The sequence below is a fragment of the Crinia signifera genome, chromosome 2, assembly GCF_055691185.1.
Source record: "Crinia signifera chromosome 2, ASM5569118v1, whole genome shotgun sequence".
In the NCBI taxonomy this organism is placed as follows: Eukaryota; Metazoa; Chordata; class Amphibia; order Anura; family Myobatrachidae; genus Crinia; species Crinia signifera.
The window spans coordinates 14,129,232-14,149,243 of NC_139218.1; the positions used below are offsets into that span (position 1 = coordinate 14,129,232).

A 20,012-nucleotide genomic window follows, 5' to 3' on the forward strand; every position below is an offset into this window, starting at 1 on the left:
AAGCATTGTGGTGAATTTTTTTTTTTTTGGGGGGGGGGGGGTGCACAGGTGCGGTCACATTTTCAAACATTCATTCCCAACCGACACTTTCTACAGATCTATAGGTTGCCTGGAAAACATGGACTGTTGGCACCTCTTAAGGACTGGTTTGGTCTACATGAAAAAAAACTGGAGTTCGGCTCTACCGTGTGCTCCTCAGTAACCCTCCAGGCTAAGAGTTCATTGAGTTCTGTAAACACAGGAACCCAACTTCCAATGGAATGAATTCCAACTGTCCACATTGGCCGCTGTGCCATGTATGTAGCGTAAACACACGAATGAGATCTGCATGCATGAATGTTTATTATAATCTTCCTCCAGGCAGCAGTGAAGGGAGCTGATGAGAAGACTGTGGTCTCAGGGCTCTGTGCGTATCTCAGCAGCCTGTCATACAAACCTGTCTTAGATGTTCCACTTCCTGTGCAGTACAGCAGCAGAGCGTTGTGGGTGGGAGAGCAATATACTCTAAGCAAAGTAGGTGACGGCTGTTACAACCAAGAAGGACCTTCTCCCACGCTGACCAAACATGAAGTCCAACTGGATGGCCGTGTCCGCTTTCCTCCAGGCTCATATCTCCCTGACAGGTAGAGTCCCAATGGTTTTTCATTACAATCTATCACAGATCTGGTTCTTTGTGCTTCCATTTCTCTTCCGAAGGTACAACGTTTACAAGTGGTCAGATAGGGGGTTATATGAGTTTCTGGAGATGGTGCTTTGATTGATCTTGTTTCCTATGTTTTGTATTGGTTTGTCTATGTCCGTTGACCTCATTTTGTCATCTTGCTGATAATTCAGGATTTTGGGTCTTTGTTGACTGAGGAACTGGCAGTAAGATATTTGTTACAGGATTCTAGATGTTTATATTGAGCATAAGCGGGGCAGCCGCTGTGAGCTGTGAGGATGTGACGCTCCCTGGTCTTTGTTTCTTTGTCGCCTACAATCACATTCATTTATATTTACCGACAAGTACCCTGAATTCCATGCAAGGCTGCGGATACGATAAGTAAAAACCTTCTACTACATTGAAAAATAACTTACTGTAGAGTTTGTACAATTTAAACAGCAAGCGTAAAAGCTCCGATCCCTTGCTGTGGTCTGGGTACAGTTGAATTGAATTTTCGTTGTCTGCGATACACGGAGTATTTGAGTGATTGGGCCCAGCCAGCAGAAAATACATGACTACATTTATAATTCTATTGGAACAATGCTTCAACGCGTATTTGTTGAAGCTAAGTTTTCAACTATTTCTTTCAAATATTTAGATATAACCCTTGAACCAGGAAGGACTGGTCACCACCCGAAGGGAACAAACGTGGCCTACTGTCTAAGAGGCCTTCCCGTCTGTAGCTCAGCCCTCATTCTTCTCTAATATAAAGGCACTTGCGCTAGTTATAGAGCTGCTGTAACTCATCTGCAATCCTTCTGTTTGTTTTTGTGAGGTAGCGCCAGAAACTCTGGTGACAGATGGTGCGTGGGGCATCATAGCAGAGGTTTCTAAAGGTCACTATGTACCAACCGATGATAAGAAATGTTTATAACACGTTACTCTGACAGGGACGGTGGCCCCTCTCAGCTCTGGGCCCCATAGCAGCTGCACTCCCTGCACCTATGGTAGATACACCCCTGTATATAACACATGTAACTGTGACAGGGAAGGTGGCCCCTCTCAGCTCTGGCCCCATAGCAGCTGCACTCCCTGCACCTATGGTAGCTACACCCTGTATATAACATATGTAACTGTGACAGGGAAGGTGGCCCCTCTCAGCTCTGGGCCCCATAGCAGCTGCACTCCCTGCACCTATGGTAGCTACACCCCTGTATACAACATATGTAACTGTGACAGGGAAGGTGGCCCCTCTCAGCTCTGAGCCCCATAGCAGCTGCACTCCCTGCACCTATGGTAGCTAAACCCCTGTATATAACACATGTAACTGTGACAGGGAAGGTGGCCCCTCTCAGCTGTGGCCCCATAGCAGCTGCACTCCCTGCACCTATGATAGTTACACCCTGTATATAACACATGAAACTGTGACAGGAATGTGGCCCCCATCAGCTCTAGGCCCCATAGCAGCTGCACCCCCTGCACCTATGGTAGCTACACCCCTGTATATAACACATGTAACTGTGACAGGGAAGGTGGCCCTTCTCAGCTCTGGCCCCATAGCAGCTGCACTCCCTGCACCTATGGTATATACACCCTTGTATATAACACATGTAACTGTGACATGGAAGGTGGCCCCTCTCAGCTCTGGGCCCCATAGCAGCTGCACTCCCTGCACCTATGGTAGTTACACCCCTGTATATGACACATGTAACTGTGACAGGGAAGGTGGCCCCTCTCAGCTCTGGGCCCCATAGCAGCTGCACTCCCTGCACCTATGGTAGCTACACCCCTGTATATAACACATGTAACTGTGACAGGGAAGGTGGCCCCTCTCAGCTCTGGGCCCCATAGCAGCTGCACTCCCTGCACCTATGGTATATACACCCTTGTATATAACACATGTAACTGTGACAGGGAAGGTGGCCCCTCTCAGCTCTGGGCCCCATAGCAGCTGCACTCCCTGCACCTATGGTAGTTACACCCTGTATATAACACATGTAACTGTGACAGGGAAGGTGGCCCCTCTCAGCTCTGGGCCCCATAGCAGCTGCACTCCCTGCACCTATGGTATATACACCCTTGTATATAACACATGTAACTGTGACAGGGAAGGTGGCCCCTCTCAGCTCTGGGCCCCATAGCAGCTGCACTCCCTGCACCTATGGTAGTTACACCCCTGTATATGACACATGTAACTGTGACACGGAAGGTGGCCCCTCTCAGCTCTGGGCCCCATAGCAGCTGCACTCCCTGCACCTATGGTAGCTACACCCTGTATATGACACATGTAACTGTGACACTGAAGGTGGCCCCTCTCAGCTCTGGGCCCCATAGCAGCTGCACTCCCTGCACCTATGGTAGCTACACCCCTCTATATAACACATGTAACTGTGACAGGGAAGGTGGCCCCTCTCAGCTCTGGGCCCCATAGCAGCTGCACCCCCTGCACCTATGGTAGCTACACCCCTGTATATAGCACATGTAACTGTGACAGGGAAGGTGGCCCCTCTCAGCTCTGGGCCCCATAGCAGCTGCACCCCCTGCACCTATGGTAGCTACACCCTGTATATAACACATGTAACTGTGACAGGAAAGGTGACCCCTCTCAGCTCTGGGCCCCATAGCAGCTGCACCCCCTGCACCTATGGTAGCTACACCCTTGTGTATATAACACATATTACTGTCACAGGTAAGGTGGCCCCTCTCAGCTCTGGGCCCCATAGCAGCTGCACCCCCTGCACCTATGGTAGCTACACCCTGTATATAACACATGTAACTGTGACAGGAAAGGTGGCCCCTCTCAGCTCTGGGCCCCATAGCAGCTGCACCCCCTGCACCTATGGTAGCTACACCCCTGTATATAGCACATGTAACTGTGACAGGGAAGGTGGCCCCTCTCAGCTCTGGGCCCCATAGCAGCTGCACCCCCTGCACCTATGGTAGCTACACCCTGTATATAACACATGTAACTGTGACAGGGAAGGTGGCCCCTCTCAGCTCTGGGCCCCATAGCAGCTGCACCCCCTGCACCTATGGTAGCTACACCCCTGTATATGACACATGTAACTGTGACACGGAAGGTGGCCCCTCTCAGCTCTGGGCCCCATAGCAGCTGCACTCCCTGCACCTATGGTAGCTACACCCCTGTATATGACACATGTAACTGTGACACGGAAGGTGGCCCCTCTCAGCTCTGGGCCCCATAGCAGCTGCACCCCCTGCACCTATGGTAGCTACACCCCTGTATATGACACATGTAACTGTGACACGGAAGGTGGCCCCTCTCAGCTCTGGGCCCCATAGCAGCTGCACCCCCTGCACCTATGGTAGCTACACCCTGTATATGACACATGTAACTGTGACACTGAAGGTGGCCCCTCTCAGCTCTGGGCCCCATAGCAGCTGCACTCCCTGCACCTATGGTAGCTACACCCCTGTATATAACACATGTAACTGTGACAGGGAAGGTGGCCCCTCTCAGCTCTGGGCCCCATAGCAGCTGCACCCCCTGCACCTATGGTAGCTACACCCTTGTGTATATAACACATATTACTGTCACAGGGAAGGTGGCCCCGCTCAGATCTGGGACTCATAGAAGCTGCACTCTGTATATAACACATGGGGCAGCACGGATGGTGTAGTGGTTAGCATTACTGCCTCACAGCGCTGAGGTCATGGGTTCAATTCCCACCATGGCTCTAACTGTGCGGAGTTTGTATATTCTCCACGTGTTTGCGTGGGTTTACTCCGGGTACTCTGGTTTCCTTTAACAAAAAAAAAAACAAATAAATCAGTCCCAAGGCGCAGTCACTTTTCTTCTGCCGGGTCCGAAAAGAGGGGTCACCACTCAACCCCCGTATTGGTACAGTTTGTTCCCTCTCACAATCCAAAAATATACTGGTAGGTCATTTGGCTCCCGAAAATATAATAAAAATAAATTAACCCTAGAATGTCTGTGTGTGCGTGTATATGTGGTAGAGAATATAGATTGTGAGCTCCACTGGGGCAGGGACTGATGTGAATGTTCAAATATTCTCTGTACAGCGCTGCGGAATATGTGTGCACCATGTAAATAACTGGTAATAAATAGTCTAAATTGTGACTCCACTCCATAACAGTCATGTCTAAAAGGGATAAAATCTGATTTTGGAAGAAAAGTCATAGTATATATTTATAATAAAAGTCTAATGCTGCTCCTCACCTCTATGGGGGGAGGGTAGTTCAAGTGGCACAGTTGCAGGTGCTGACATTACTGTTACATTGTTACGTCGCTCTGACAGGTTGGTAACTAGTATTGCACTTATCTTCATCACCCACAGCAAAAGGGGTGTGGTATAGGGTTCCAACATCGGGATCCCGACTGGCCGGTCTCAGACAGCATGGTGAGCGCAACAAAGCCCCTTGCGGGTTTGCTGCACTCGCCACGCTGCTGGCATGGTGGCTCGCTACGCTCGCCACCTATTCTATTCTCCCTCCTATTGGGGTAGTGGACCCCCACGAGGGAGAAAAGCCGGTGGCCATCGGGAACCCATCTGTCGGTGTTTTAACAGTCGGGATTCTGAATTCGGGTAAATGACTGTCAGGACCCCGTCCGGCACCCCAGCGAAAGCTGATAAAAATTGTATCTATTATTTGTAGCTACAAAATATGCTAATTTAATTATTAGACATTTTAGAGAACACAGTGTTTACTTTTAATTATATATACGCACAGCAGATGATTATTGATACACTGTACATGCGTCTGCGCCTCAAAGTGTGCAAAGCCTGCCAGCGGTGAAATCCTGCTACTTATTTCCTTCGCTAACCATTCCAAAGGTGACAGGAAGCTGACATCTGTGGGCTGGTAACCGGTCATTTGCTGGGAGTGCCTAGAAAGACTCAGGTGTGCCAGAAAATAAATGCTAGGTGTACCTATGGAAACGCAGGCGTGCCCAAGCGTTTTAGGGGAGGGTGTGTGATGTCAGCGCCTGCCTTGATCAGGCAGATTTCAACAAAGCCACATATTAAATCTCTGGCTACTTCTAGCTTACAATGACTGGTACCCATTGGAAAAATCATTCAATGCTGAGCGTCTTCCGAATGATTTTGGACATTAATTCGCAAGGTGGGATTTCACTGGCCGCTACAAATTCCCGATCAGATCTGAATTGGGCGCTATTTTCCCTACCACATGTACAGGCACACACACTTACACACTAGGGCAGTGGTTCCCAAACTGTGGCCCTTATTCTAGTTGAATCGGACGGATGTGTATTTTCGGTCGGCCACCGAGTATTCTTAGCCCCGCCTACCGTACGGATCGCTCACACCGTCTGAATGTGGTAAGACGCCAACTGAACAGACCGCGAGTGGATGTTTCATGCGAACACCTCCTCCATCTGTGGGAACCTCCCCCATCCTCCGATGGTCGACGACCATCGAATGCTGGACCGAGTGGTCAGGCAGCACAGAGTGCTCCAGAACACACGGACATTTTGAAAGCAGGGATATGGGCGGGCAGCTGGCATCCGGCTATGTCAGTTGTCCGCCCCCCACACGAGCGTCACGGCCGCATTACCATACGCCGATGAAACGTGGGGCTTACGCATATGGTAATGAGCCCAAACAGCCCTTCACGCCCCTCTCCACCTCCTGATCGGATGGTTCCGTATCATCATTTTCTGTACGGAACTCACGCCGTGTTCGTACGTGTGAGGCGTTCGCACATGCGCAGATACGCCTCCGCACATGCGCAAACACCAACCATCGGCCATCCTTCTGCATTCGGAGCCATCCGACTCAACCAGAATAAGGCCCTGTGTGCCATGGCACCCTGGGGTGCTTTGGAACATTTGCACGGGTGCCCTGAGTTGGTGGTTCAGGACCAATAAAAAATGTTATGGTCAATGTTATCGACAAAACTAGTGCTTGTGGCTGCCAATCATAAAATATATGTACAATCAGATGCACAGCCATGTCCAACACCACATAACTAACCCTATGGATGATATATAAACATAATCTACTTAATTTTATATTTATTTTCTATATTATTATTTTTTTGACCTAGGGGTGCCGTGAAAAAAAAAAAAAAAATTACGCTAGGGTGCCGTGATTAAAAAAAGTTTGAGAATCACTGCACTTGGTGTAGATTTGTCAGACACCAATTTATCTACCAGTATATTTTTGGATTGTGGGAGGAACTGGAGTTCCCAGAGGAAACCCACGCAAGCATGGGGAGAATATACAAACTCCACACTGGGCCATGGTGGGAATCAAACATATGCTGCATTTAATACATATTTAAGATTGTTTGTTTGTGGTGGATAACGAATAATATATCACTTATATAATGTATTCTGTGTTACTTTCCTAGCAATTGTGTTTGTACGTCAGTCACTGCAATAAATGAAACGACAAAGGGGTTTATTCTAGTTCATTCTTTCTGACAAAATCCTTCTTAGATGGACAAAACCATGTGCACTGCAGGGGGGGCAGATGTAACATGTGCAGATAGAATTAGATTTGGGTGAGTTATTTTGTTTCTGTGCAGGGAAAATACTGACTGCTTTATTTTTACACTGCAATATAGATCTCACTTTTAAGAAAAACCCCACCCAAATCTAATTCTCTCTACACAACTAACATCTGCCCCACCTGCAGTGCACATGGTTTTGTCCATCTAAGAAGGATTTTGTCAGAAAGAATGAACTAGAATAACCCCCAAAGTGAATTTGTCAAAATAGGTGTGAAAATTGGCAAATGATCATCATAATGACCTGTAATGTTACCTTATATAGGAAATATAATCTTTTTTTACACAACATTTTTAATTTGAATTTATATACCAAGTGTGAGCGATGCTGGCATTTTAGTGGATATTTTGTACATTGCTCACAAAGATGTTTGCACTCAAAGGGTTAAATTGTCTTTGTACTTCCCATCGTGTTTAGACACCGCTTCTAAAACTATGCTGACCACATCTGGTACAGTGTATTACTGTACTGAATAGATATTAGGTTTAGGGTTAATGATGTCACTCACCAATATAATAATAATAATAATAATAATAATAATAATAATAATATAAGCAATATAATGAAACACAATCTACAATTTTATTATTTGATGTTATGAAGGATGCATATATAAAGTTTCTGAACTGTCATACACATATATGTGTATGTATATATATATATATCTCTTATATATTTGGCTACATCTGTCACTCAAAGTGTGTCTGGAGCTATAACGCTGGGTGGAGCCTCTGACTCACATGACTGACTCACATGACAGAGAACCAGCCCAGTGAGCCCACAGACAGTGCCAGACACCCTCTGCCTCTCCACAGGGGCGAATTTAGGGGTCAGGCCGCCCCTAGGCACAACATTTTTGTCCCCCTCCTATTGTAATGTAATCATATATGTATATACAATGTTATTTATATATTTCATTAAAATTTAACTGTAGCCCACCTTAATATTTTTTTAAGCACTCTGGACTGCTCACTGTACGGAGGACCGGATGGAGGGAGGCACTTATTAGTACAGTGTTTTACAGCACATTGTGTCTCACTCTCCGTCAGTCTCTCTCACACTGACTGATTGACTGACTGAGCGCAGGGAGGATCTGCACGCCGCTCAGCTGCTGGATACACAGCAGCCAATAGACTGTGTGTGTGTAGTGTAGCCAATGGGCGGGCGCCGGCAGGAATGAGTCTGAGACATTTCCGGATGCGCAGGGGGACCGTCGGACCCAGCCACTAAGTGGTGATGTAATCTGCATGGCACAGCGAGTGGGCAGTGGCGGGTCACGAGCGGCGCTGCCGCCTACACATGATAATTCATGTCTGCGGCGGCGGCGCTCGTCACTTGCTGCTGCCCACCCACTGTGCCATGCTGCTATTTAACAGAATGTCAGTCTGCCTGTCGCCCTTAATTGGTGCCACCCTGAGGCCGGTGCCTCACGTGCCTAGGCACAAATCCGGCCCTGCCTCTCCATGTTACACAGCAAAGACACAGCTACTCACCAGACACACCAGGTGAGCGCCCCACACCTCCATACCTCCCAACATGACCCTCTCCAGGAGGGACAGAATGCTCTGTTTCTGGACTTCCATCTTAATTTATGATTGTCATCACCTGTTTTAAACAGGGTAATTGATAAGAAAGGTGTTTAAGCACAGGTGATGGTAATCCATAAATTAAGAAGAAAATTCCAGAAACAGAGCAATGTGTCCCTCCTGGAGAGGGTCATATTGGGTATGCACCTCCGTCCCTCCCCCCCCCCCCCCCATTCACGGCATCCCCACGATTAAATGGCACATGCAAAACACTGACATGGCTATGGTCGACAATGAAAAAGGTTGACAAGATTTATTTTTAACTTTTTCAATGTTTTCATATTCATTCTCATGTGTCGACATGGACACCAATGAAGTGCCACACTTATGTCAACATTTACATGTGTTGACCTTTATGTGTTGATTTTTTCTTGTGGTGATTCGCGGCACCCCCCGCGACCCCCCTCCCGCGATTTGCAGCACACCTCACGCAATTCGCGGCACCCCCGGTGACTCCCGCGATTCGCGGCCCCACCCCGTGACACCCCCCCCTCCTGCAATTCGCGGCACCCCGCGCCCCCCCCTCCCACGATTCGCGCCAACCCCCCGGGCCCCCCCTCCCGCGGTTCACGGTGCCCCCCACGACCCCCCCCTACCGCGATTCCCCACCCCTGACCCCCCCTCCTGTCATTGCGGCAACCCCCCGCCCACGCGACCCACCCTCCCGCGATTCACTGCAAGCCCCCGCGCCCCCCCATCCCACGATTCGCGGTACCCACACCCCCCCCCGCGACCCCCCTCTCCCGCAATTCACGGCATCCACCCACGACCCCTCCTCCCGTGATTCGCGGACACCCCTCACCTCCTCCCTCCCCCCCCCCACCCCCGCGCGTGATTCACGGCAACCCCAGGATTAAATGGCACATGCAAAACACTGGCACGGCTATGGTCGACAATGAAAAAGGTTGACATGAGTTTTTGAAGATTTATTTTTCTTTTTTTAATGTTTTCATATTCATTCTCATGTGTCGACATGGACACCGATGAAGTGCCATACTTATGTCAACATTTACATGTGTTGAACTTTCTGTGTTAATTTTTTCTTGTAGCAATTTTTTTCCAGTGACAACTATGAACTATGTGCACGTCAACCTACACATCATCAACCAATTCTTTGTATAATATATAACACCTGTTCTGTTTTACTGTAGGTGTTTTAAGTCAGACCTTTTACTGCTACTATTACTGTTTATGTAAATGCATTCTGAATGACAGCAACATCCTACCATCCTTCTACAAGAATATATAACCAACTAGGTGATTCATCGCGCCCCGTGCCCCCTCCTCCCGCAATTCACGGATCCCCCGCGCACCCCTCTCCCGCTATTCGCAACCCCCCCTCGCGCAATTCACGCCCCCTCCCACGCTTTGCGGACCCCCGCCCTCTCCCGCGATTCGCCGACACCTGCGCCCCCTCCCTCCCTTGATTCACGGAACCCCCCGCGCCCCTCCCGCAATTCACGGCACCCCTAAGCCCCTCTTTAGTCCCCCGTATACTCACACACCCCTATCACTACCCAGCTTCCTGCTCTCCTGAACCATAACTTCCACCACTGGGGAGTCGCTGACGCTGTTTTGCCTACATGCCCCTATCATGCCTCATAGCCCAGCCTCAGCGGCGTAACTAGATTTTCTGCGCCCCCCTGCCGACAATGCAGGAGGCGCCCCCCCGGTAAAAAAAAACGGAGCGGAGGGGAGCCGGGGTACGGCGGGGGGGAGGGGGGGTTGTGTTTGTGTGTTTGTATGTATGTATGTATGTGTTACGTGTTTGTGTGTATGTGTGTGTGTGTGTTACCTCTGGCCGGCGTGGCCGCATCCGTCTGCGCCGGGTCCCAGGCGGCTCTCCCGTTTACTGCTGCTAATGAAAAAGTGACACTTGGAAAATGGCTGCCCCCATACTGCAGACGAAAAACTGTCTGCGGTATGGGGGCAGCCATTTTCCAAGTGTCACCTTTTTGTATTAGAAGCGCTGCGGCTGCCGGGACTCGGGAGAGCTGGGACCCGGTGCAAATAAAACCACCGGCGGCAGAAGGCAAGTAACTATCGTCCCGCAGCCCCCCCGGCGCCCACATACCCTCAGCGCCTCCCCGCCACCACGGGGGCTGCGGGACGATAGTTACGCCACTGCCCAGCCTCCTGCTCTCATGCACCCGAACTCCCACCCAGTAGGAGGAGACACTGACTAAGGGCCACCATCCTGTACTCCTGTACTGCCACGCTGGACCCTCACCCACTGGCAGAAGCTGCACAGTATCTCCCACCCTCCTCTTTAGTCCCCCTTATGCCCACACACCCCTATCACTACCCAGCCTCCTGTTTTCCTGTGTCGTGACCTCCGCCAGTGGGGAGCCGCTGACTCAGAAACACCCTACTATACTATTGCACACACACACACCTAAACAACACGCACACACAGCCCCCCCCCACACCCACAAATGTCACTGTACCCTCCACACTATCAATGTACATCTTACTCTGTAACCGCTTTTTAATTAAACAAAACAATACACACCCCCTTCCAAATCATATGCTCTCTATTTAACACATTTCACCTATAACTCAAGTTGCAATACAGGCATCTTTCATACAATTCTAACCATCTTTCTCATATACAAATGAATCACCTAATATATATATATATATATATATATATATATATATATATATATATATATGTATATATATATATATATATATATGTATAAACCTCTGTGACATCGAAAAAGTTAAGATATAATAAAATAACTGGAAATATAAAACAGCACTATAATTTCTTCTATGATAACTGCAGAGCATATGCGTGTACAGTACGTATTTATCACTCTGGTAATAATGTGATATAATGCATTTAGATATTGTATTGATATTACAAGACAGCTGTCTATGTAAACGAACATTGGAAACTGATATACATAATTCAAATCTAATTTGAGAATGACCGAGAAATGATCTGCTGCACAGCGTCTATTCACGGAAGACAGAGGGGCTTGCATGGTGACGGAAATGGAAGGCGTGGCTAGTGAGACACCAATGCCACTAGGCCACACACCCTACTGCTGTGGCCACGCCCCTGTCACAGGTCATAAACCCGATATGTTGGGAGGTATGTCCTACCATAAAAAAAAAAATACAGTATCGGACACTATTTTACCATGTCACCCATAGGGCCCGATAAAGGTATGGGTAGTCTACAGGGCGATTTTACCAAAGGCAATGGGCCCAATTCAGACCACGTCTGCATCGAATGTCCCCCCCCCCCCCCCCAGTGTGTGCAGCAGGCTGAGCAGCCCTGGACTTACTTCTCATCCGATTGGGCCCGGTGCTGATGTCCCTGAAAATGCCTGGGTACTGTCTGCTTTTTTTTCCTGATCCTCCCTGAAAACGTCCGGGACCAGCCTCTAACTGCCGGCCGCCTGCCAATCAGCCAGTGAGATTAGCTGCCAATGGCTTTCTTGCCACGGAGGGCTCGCACATGCGCACTTGGCTGCCCTGTGCACAGCTCTGAATCGGGCCCAATGTGTGCAGTAGCTAAAAAACAAAGCAAAATAAGTAATAAATAAGAAAATGCTGATGTCTTGATAGCTGGATCGTCTCGTTTTCATACATTTATATTGCATAATACAGTTGTTCAAAGGATTTCTTAATTAGAAATGAGTGTGACTGTGGGACAGATGCACTAAGCTTCACAAGTGATAACATGGAGTGTGATAAGCAGCCAGCCAATCAGCTCCTACCGGCCATGTCACAGACTGTGTTTGAAAAATACAAACACAAAGAAAGATTCCCGCACCAGTCTTCAATATTCGTGAGACTGTCCTATCTCCTCTAATATGAGTATTTCTTGGGGAAATTCCCCTATATTTTCTCAAAGAGGAGGTGCCACCTACTACTTAAGCAAAGACACATATTTTTACAAGAAAAGTAAGTATATTGTAAGTGCACTGAAAGTCACAATGGTTATTTTTAAGATTTAACTTTTATTTTATTCATTAAAAGGTGAAATATTTAAAATATGAAAAAGATAAAGAAAGAAATATAGTTTAAAATATCAATGACCCCTGCTCCCCAAACATAATTATTATAGGGTTCTCTTATCCCTGTATGCTTCTTCTATGCTTTATATTAGCACTTTTCTCCCTGTTCAGTTTAAGGGAGAGATATTTTGTGCTTAAATGTTGCGAATTTTTATTGTAATAGATCTTTGTGTATCAGATCTTGTCTTTTTCTGATTCTCTTTAGATTGATGTGTGTGATTAGAGTTTAATTTTGTTACATTTAATTAGTATAACAAGCTGACATCTCATATTTTCTGCAGACAGATTATGTCAAATATTTTGCAGAGAGAAGTACAGTTTTTTGTTATTATATATATCTCTTATGCAGCTGTACTATTCTTCATCGTAATGGATTATAATGGATTATACTTTGCGGACTGACAGGGGCTGTGGGATGGCTGTCAGGAATTATATTGATGTTATTATAATTTTATTATTACTAATAGCATTTTACATAACCACAAGTTATGTCCACTGTGTTGTATATTACAGCACTTAGGGTTTAGGTTTTACTATTACTAATTGCACAGAGGTGATAGATGATTAATTACCTCTTTATTCCGTGCTCATGTATTGAATAGGCACTGATTGTATTATAATTAACTGTCGTTGTATATGTCTCCAAGGCCAAACATTGTCTCTTTATTATACAGATTATAAGACGTACAGACACTGAGCTATATCTGGTATTAGTGCCATATAGTAAGCGATTATGTAACCCAGCTCATGAATCAAAAAGGTGCCTGACAAACGTTCTGCTTTATACAATGTGGCTCTCTGAAGTATTGTATTGCTGACAGTGATTTAATTACACAGTGTTCGTGCCTATTGCACTAAGTTTTTATAATACCTAGTGCTAGGGTTCTTTTTCCTTCACGGATTGTGCAGATATAGTATATAGTAGATAACCGTTTTGCACTGTTTTATTGATGTGCAAATAATGTATACTCGCTTGAGCTATATCTGGTATATACGCTATAAAGATAATAGTCATATAACCCAGCTCATAAGATGGAGATGAGTGGTTATTAATCCCTTGGGTGTACCGTGGTAAATGCAAAAAATACTGCCACTGACAGTTATTACATAAATGTTATTATTGCCCCCTGCGTTTGGTATCGCCGTGCTGCGGGCTTATTTGATAGTTTTTCTGCGGCTATGAGTCGGCTTTAATAAGCCAGAGAATATGCTCACACCGCCGCCGTCTATTGTAAATGTCCGGGCAGCTCCGTGTCACTGCAGTATACTGTGGTAAATATGATAAATACTGCCGCTGACAGTTATTACATAAATGTTACTGTTGCCCACTGCGTTTGGTATCGCTTTATTGCGGGCTTATTTGACAGCTCTCCGGCGGCTATGAGTCGGCTGTCACAAGCCAGGGAATATGCTCATACCGCCGCCGTCTATTATAAATGTCCGGGCAGCTCCGCGTTACTGCAGTATACTGTGGTAAATATGATAAATACTGCCGCTGACAGTTATTACATAAATATTACTATTGCCCACTGCGTTTGGTATCGCCTTATTGCGGGCTTATTTTGACAGCTCTCCTGCGGCTATGAGTCGGCTGTAACAAGCCAGGGAATATGCTCATACCGCCGCTGTCTATTTTAAATGTCAGGGCAGCTCCGTGTCTCACGTGCTGCACGGAGGCTGTGAGCCGGATCCTGTCAGCCGGACACGTACCCACGCCGCTACTGGTACAGACTGCTTAGCTCCGTATCACATCACATACATTTCATTATATTTCATTTCATTTCTACAACATAAGGTGCATTTTTAAGAAGCATAGGATAGGGAGCTGAGGTCATTGTTAGCCAACGACCGTTTCACCAAGCTTCCTCAGGAGGAAGCTTGGTGAAACGGTCGTTGGCTAACAATGACCTCAGCTCCCTATCCTATGCTTCTTAAAAATGCACCTTATGTTGTAGAAATGAAATGAAATATAATGAAATGTATGTGATGTGATACGGAGCTAAGCAGTCTGTACCAGTAGCGGCGTGGGTACGTGTCCGGCTGACAGGAGTCGGCTCACAGCCTCCGTGCAGCACGTGAGACATGGAGCTGCCCGGACATTTATAATAGACGGCGGCGGTATGAGCATATTCCCTGGCTTGTGACAGCCGACTCATAGCCGCCGGAGATCTGTCAAATAAGCCCTCAATAAAGCGATACCAAACGCAGTGGGCAACAGTAACATTTATGTAATAACTGTCAGCGGCAGTATTTATCATATTTACCGCAATATACTGCAGTGACACGGAGCTGCCCGGACATTTACAATAGACGGCGGTGGTGTGAGCATATTCTCTGGCTTATTAAAGCTGACTCATAGCCGCAGAAAAACTATCAAATAAGCCCGTAGCACGGCGATACCAAACGCAGGGGGCAATAATAACATTTATGTAATAACTGTCAGTGGCAGTATTTTTTGCATTTACCACGGTACACCCAAGGGATTAATAACCACTCATCTCCATCTTATGAGCTGGGTTATATGACTATTATCTTTATAGCGTATATACCAGATATAGCTCAAGCGAGTATACATTATTTGCACATCAATAAAACAGTGCAAAACGGTTATCTACTATATACTATATCTGCACAATCCGTGAAGGAAAAAGAACCCTAGCACTAGGTATTATAAAAACTTAGTGCAATAGGCACGAACACTGTGTAATTAAATCACTGTCAGCAATACAATACTTCAGAGAGCCACATTGTATAAAGCAGAACGTTTGTCAGGCACCTTTTTGATTCATGAGCTGGGTTACATAATCGCTTACTATATGGCACTAATACCAGATATAGCTCAGTGTCTGTACGTCTTATAATCTGTATAATAAAGAGACAATGTTTGGCCTTGGAGACATATACAACGACAGTTAATTATAATACAATCAGTGCCTATTCAATACATGAGCACGGAATAAAGAGGTAATTAATCATCTATCACCTCTGTGCAATTAGTAATAGTAAAACCTAAACCCTAAGTGCTGTAATATACAACACAGTGGACATAACTTGTGGTTATGTAAAATGCTATTAGTAATAATAAAATTATAATAACATCAATATAATTCCTGACAGCCATCCCACAGCCCGTCCGCAAAATATAATCCATTATAATCCATTACGATGAAGAATAGTACAGCTGCATAAGAGATATATATAATAACAAAAAACTGTACTTCTCTCTGCAAAATATTTGACATAATCTGTCTGCAGAAAATATGAGATGTCAGCTTGTTATACTAATTAAATGTAACAAAATTAAACTCTAATCACACACATCAATCTGAAGAGAATCAGAAAAAGACAAGATCTGATACACAAAGATCTATTACAATAAAAATTCGCAACATTTAAGCACAAAATATCTCTCCCTTAAACTGAACAGGGAGAAAAGTGCTAATATAAAGCATAGAAGAAGCATACAGGGATAAGAGAACCCTATAATAATTATGTTTGGGGAGCAGGGGTCATTGATATTTTAAACTATATTTCTTTCTTTATCTTTTTCATATTTTAAATATTTCACCTTTTAATGAATAAAATAAAAGTTAAATCTTAAAAATAACCATTGTGACTTTCAGTGCACTTACAATATACTTACTTTTCTTGTAAAAATATGTGTTTGAAAAATGTCAGGCAGGAGCTGATTGGCTGGTTGCTTATCTCTTTGTAAGCTTAGTGCATCTGGCCCTATGACTCTTCCACCGGGGTCAGCCTTATAGTATTTGGGACCTTATTCTGGTTGACTTGGTCCTCTGCACGTTCGCACAGAGGACCAATGTTTTGCATCTGTGCATGTGCAGACGCCAGGTGCGAATGGGGGTTTGCTGTCCCACTCGCACCCACCAGTCCGGGTGGGGGGCGTGGGCCGGTGGTGGATAGACGTGGCCATTGGAACGCACAGCATTTCATGAGTGTTCCCATGAAAATGCTGGGCGTTCCCATAGAAATGAGGCAGTGATGCGGCTGCTGGGGGTGGGCAGCTGACATCACCGGATCTGTGGTCACATCCTACTTCAGGATCACTGGACTACACCCCCTCCCAACCATGTTGCCAAAAAAACACCCTGGTATACCCGAGCATACCCTGCTGCAGACATTGGGCAGGATTCTCTAAAATCCGCAGCCCTCTTCGCCCGGCATTGCATTTCTAATGACCGCATATTCTCTAAAATATGCGGTCATTAACGCAAGGGACAGCTCTTGCGGTAAGAGCTGTCCCTTGCGATGCGGCGCCGTTGCTGGACTTCCGGGTCTATGACCCGGGAGTCCGTCTGCGCAAGCGCAGACTGACGCGCCGGACGCAGGGCATGCTGGGAGGGATCCGTGACGGATCCCTCACACACCGCTGCGGTAAGAAGCCCATAGGCTTCTGCAGGGAACCGCCAGCTTTTGCTGGCGATTCCCTCCGCAGCGGTGACACTGCGGAGGGAGGTTAGAGAATACAGAAATGCGGTAAAAACCCCGATAACGGGGTTTTTACCGCATTTCTGTGATAGAGAATCTCGCCCCTTGTTCTTGACACGTGGGATGGTCCCCCCTAATCTGCACAGCTATTAAGGTTGTTGCCTGCTGTTGTGTTTCCTGGGCTGTAACCGGGGGAGGGGTGGGGTTCCTGTAGTGCTGCTGAGCTCTACACCTATACCCTGTTGTGAACAGCCTACATTCCTGCTCCGCTCCAGGCATCCCCGCATCACTGATCCAACTAGTGTAACCAGTACCAGTGGCGGAACTTGTATGTGGTTGGCACAGGTGCAAAAATATCATTTGGGCCCCCCTCCTCTACTCTGACACAAGTTCACAATATGCCAAATAGAAATGGGTGGCAGCAGTGGGCCCCTTAGTCTTCAGGGGCCCCGGTGAAAATGCACCTGCTGCACCAATGGTAATTCTGTCTCTTGGCTGTACAATCATTTGAGCCAATAAACCACAAAGCCTGGTCACCGGCCTGGTCATTACTTATATATAATAATCATTGGTGTGTGCAGCTCTCCCACAAAACTGCCCACACATCCCAACACATTATACACTGAGGCATATTTATTGCACATAATAATGAATTATTATTTAACTACTAAATGATATCATACTTTTACCTGATAAGATAAGCAGAACCCTAAAGCTTTTGCAACTGAACCAGAATCAGGCCCATAGTGTGTACCTACACTATGGGCCTGCTTCTGGTTCAGTTGCAAAAGCAAATTCTCTCTCTAATGGACAAAACCATGCTGCACTGCAGGTGGGGCAGATGTATCATGTGCAGAGAGAGTTACATTTGAGTGAGTTATTTGGTTTCTGTGCAGGGTAAATACTGGCTGCATTATTTCTACACTGCAATATAGATCTCAGTTTGAAGTTAAACCCCACCCAAATCTAAGTCTCTCTGCACAAGTTACATCTGCCCCACCTGCAGTGCAAAATGGTTTTGTTCATCTAAGAAGGAATTTGCCAGAAGGAGTGAAGCAGAATCAGGCCTTATTTCCCTTGAACTCAGTCATTGAGAAATGACAGTTAGGAGCTGATTGGTTGGTGGTTTATCACTCTCCATTGTATCGCTTTTCAAGGTTTAGTACATTTTGCCCTGAGCGATTTAAAAACAATTGTCGGTGGCAAATTGCAGGAGCATGGCTGTCATTGATAAACAGTCATTAAGTTGACCCATATTAGATCGACACGTATTGGTCGACCAATGGAGGTCAACACATGCAATAGGATGACATGGCTAAGGCATACCCTCCAACATTTCAAGGGTAAAAATCGGTACACTTCCAGAAAGGGGCGTGGCCACTGGTAAAGGGGGCGTGACCACCCCTTTCCGAATGTGCACTTGGCATTCAAAATAAAATAAAAAGTGTAGCCAACCTTCAGAGCTTCATGTGTCCCTCCTGGGTCATATCGGGTGGTAAGTATATATATATATATACATATATATATATATATATATATATATATATATATATATATTTGTGGTCTAAACACTGATAACACCATAGTCAAGACCGGGGGCAGGACATTGTTGCCATCAGGGGCAGAGGCACGGTACCTCATCCGTCTCACCTTTTTCAGTACGCCGGCCATAGCTGTGAAAGCTGCCTCGCAATGCACTCTGAGTAGCAAGATCCGGCATGCAGGCTGCTGTCGCCAGGCTAAAGCAAACAATCGCCGAGCCACATACACGCTATCAGTACCGGGGGCGTCCTGCAGCGGTGCATATTTGACCTTTTGCAACTGTAAGGGGTCACGATGATGGTGATTTGCGGTGGCTACTGGTGTCCGGAATGGAGAAGATACTCCCTGACTGAAAAATCGGTATACATTCATTTTATTTGACTGACTGGCCAGTGGGCCAATAAGAACCTGAGGGCAGGGCTCTATGGGTGCCAGGGGCGGAGTTAGTGTTCCCACTAGGCTGTTTTAGCGGGGCGCTGCGCCCTGCCCGATTTTTAAAAGGCAAAATACGCCCAGCCCCTCTAGCAGCCTGGTGTCTGCCTGACACACCGCGTGGGGAAGCCCAGTGCCGCCGTAGACGGCGATGCCCAGCGCTTCCCTGGCAGCACATCGACTCTGGCGGGGCGGGGGCGGGGCCCACCCCCTTTGTTGACGGTGGGGGCCAGGCCCGCCCCCTTTGATGATGTCACAGTCAATAGGCCGACATGCAAAAGGTCAACATTGACAAAAGGTTGACATGAAAATGTTGACATGAATTTTTCACATTTGTGGGACTTTTTCATACTTTAACACCGTGGACTATGATTGGGAGCAGTAAAGTGCACATATAAATTCCATCTAGGGAATGGCCATTGACGCTATTGCCATCGATGGCGATAGTGCAAACAACCATCGATAGTAGCATACTATGTGATCTATGACCATGGATGGTTTTATATACCGATGGCCATTCCTTTTATTTGACTGACTGGCCAGTGGGCCAATCAGAACCTGGGGGCAGGGCTCTATGGGTGCCAGGGGCGGAGTTATGTTCCGTGTCTCGGCCAAGTTGGCTAAGAAAAAGATCCTCCTCACCCAATGATGGTAAAACTATTCTACATCGCTCATAAACCATTGATGATTTCGAATCAACGATGGTCATCCCTAATTCAGACAACAAATGATCAAGTAGCGTGCATGCAGAACACACTGGCTGATCCATCTGCAGAGATATCATATACTGTATATAGATAGATAGATAT

General features: G+C 46.5%; 1 protein-coding gene across 2 annotated transcripts in view; it reads left to right on the forward strand.

The window, feature by feature from the left end:
* The first annotated feature begins 473 nt into the window (after positions 1–473).
* CD247 (CD247 molecule) overlaps positions 474–20,012 on the forward strand; it is a 129,573-nt gene continuing 110,034 nt past the window's right edge. For both annotated transcript variants that reach the window (XM_083170931.1, XM_083170932.1), the window contains exon 1: positions 474–623. In XM_083170931.1, the coding sequence (XP_083027057.1) occupies positions 566–623 (58 nt within the window). In that variant the 5' untranslated portion in view covers positions 474–565. The remainder of the gene's footprint in view (positions 624–20,012) is intronic.